General features: G+C 51.8%; 1 protein-coding gene across 3 annotated transcripts in view; it reads left to right on the top strand.

Annotated features, from left to right (window-relative positions):
* Rab11fip3 (RAB11 family interacting protein 3) overlaps positions 1 to 2207 on the top strand; it is a 78850-nt gene that overhangs the window by 67758 nt on the left and 8885 nt on the right. For all 3 annotated transcript variants that reach the window (XM_005349056.3, XM_005349058.2, XM_026780247.1), the window contains one exon: positions 1741 to 1844. In XM_005349056.3, the coding sequence (XP_005349113.1) occupies positions 1741 to 1844 (104 nt within the window). The remainder of the gene's footprint in view (positions 1 to 1740; positions 1845 to 2207) is intronic.

A 2207-nucleotide genomic window follows, 5' to 3' on the forward strand; every position in this document is an offset into this window, starting at 1 on the left:
CCTGCCTCTGCCTCCCGAGTGCTGGGATTAAAGGCGTGCGCCACCACCGCCCGGCTCAAAAAAACTTTTGACACCTTTTTTAACTGTGGTGGGAGCGTCTGTTTTAAACCAAGACTCTCCATCAGTGGGCCCATGTCAGTAATCTCAGCCTGATCTAGTTTCATGTGCCTTCCACCATTATCCCATTCCCTTATCAGGTGATAGTGACCCGCACCGTAAACCCAGCACTCAGGAGGCAGAGCTATGCAGATCTCTGCGAGTTTGAGGCCAGCCTGCTCTATAGAGCTAGTTTTAGGACAGTCATGGCTATAGAGAGAAACCCTGTCCTGAAAATACAAAAATAAATAAAATCCATTCCCACACATATTCTCCAGACTTCTGCTTGATTGAATTAGTAAACTCATTAAGCTCTTTAGTAGTGGGTGCACCTCCTCATGGACTACACTTCCCCTCTGGAGCCCTCTTAGCTTTAAGTCTAGTTACGGGTCTAGAGGCAGCTATTGGTCAGCCATGAGGAACATCAGTGTTGTGTTGCCTGGCATCTCCTTGAGACAAAATCACTGCTGGTTTAGCAGACAGTGAAGGATTAATTTCTTCAGTCAACGGCATAATCAACAGTATTTCAGAGTGTTGGGGTGGGAGTACCTCTTCTGCTGAGGTGGAAAGAATGACTTCCTCGGGTGAGAAATCCTTGAGAACCTGAGGGTCCAAGTCCTCAGCTCCAATAGGGTCCTTCCACTCGTCCCCATCCCAAGTTTAACTGCTGACTCCCTCCTAGGCTGGGACTCCCACGTGTGTTCAACTCCTTGGGTTGTAGTTCATTTCAGATGTAGTCAGACTGGCAAACAAGAATGGCCATCACACCAGCTGTTCCAGTACTTGAGCCCTTGGTGCATTCTCATCTCAAACTCTACCATGGGCTTGCCTTTTGTATATTGCCACAGCCTGACCTGGAGCTCCTTTGCTAAGGGCCAGTCTGAGTCTAGTAAGGGTGGCGGTGGCCCTATGTGGTTCTTCCTGTACCTGCCAGGCATCTGTGCCTGGCTTTGCCTTCCCTTGCACCTTATCTCACCCATCTTCCAGCCCCCTTACTTCCCCTGTACCGCACCTCACTTGCCTGTACACCTGCCTTTCCTCACACTGCACTCACAACTTCCTAGCCATCTGAGCTCCTCTCGTGCTCTGCCTTGCAGCCACCTACGCCCTACCTGCCCCCGCTGAACCTGCCTTGGCTGCTCCTGTTTCTCCCAGGCCTCTTCTCTGCCGTGCTCACCTCTCACTGCTCCCAGCCTCACCTTTGCTGTCCCCTTCTCCTCAGCATCTTCAGGGTCTTACGTTGTATTCTGAGGCTAAAGGAGGAAGAGACTGAGACATGGCCCTTTCTGTCCCTATTGTCCCCAGACATCTGGGCCGCCTCTGTTTTATCTGTCAGTTGATTCTTACATGTAATGTGTGTCTGGGTGAGCCTCATGGGCCCATGCACAAACCAGAAGATACTCTTGGTACCCTTTGGGCTCGAATTTCTCAATGACATTAGTCTTGTTCTATTTAGTTGACTGTGACCCTGTCACCGTGCGGGGGCTGCACTGCTGTGAGTTTCTGAGATAGTCTGTAAGGATGAGCTTGACTCCCACTCAGCAGGTGGGCATGGGAATTCCCACGCTGGCTCCCAGATGCCCCCGTGGGGCACAGCTTCTGCCTCTTTCTGCTTGTTCCTCAAGCATTTATCTCTTTGCCTAGGTTGTCTTCCTGGAGAGGCGTGTGTCAGAGCTGGAGAAGGATAGTGCAGCTGCCGGGGAGCAGCATGGCAGGCTGAGGCAGGAGAACCTACAGCTGGTGCACAGGTGAGTGTGGCCGTGGCCTGGCACCCCATAGCATCACAGCATCACCCTCACCCTGTGTGCTTTTCCTCACTGAGCAGCATCCTGCAGAGAACTAGCTCTCACTTAGTACCATCCGTCTACTCAGGTGCCGGGTGAGTGCCAGGCACGGCCAGAGGACTGCGGCAGGTTCATCTGAAGCTCTGACCTGAATAGTCTGCCACACCATTATAGACAGTAGGGCCCCCCAAAAGACAGCGAGGGCACTACGTGCCTGCGTGCAAGCAAGACAGTTCTATCCTCCAGAAGAAGTACAATGTAAAACAGAGAACTGGCCATTGTGATGCACAATCCAGATACTTGGGAAGTACAGGAGTATTGTGAGTT

Source organism: Microtus ochrogaster, chromosome 7, assembly GCF_000317375.1.
Source record: "Microtus ochrogaster isolate Prairie Vole_2 chromosome 7, MicOch1.0, whole genome shotgun sequence".
NCBI classification, from domain to species: Eukaryota; Metazoa; Chordata; class Mammalia; order Rodentia; family Cricetidae; genus Microtus; species Microtus ochrogaster.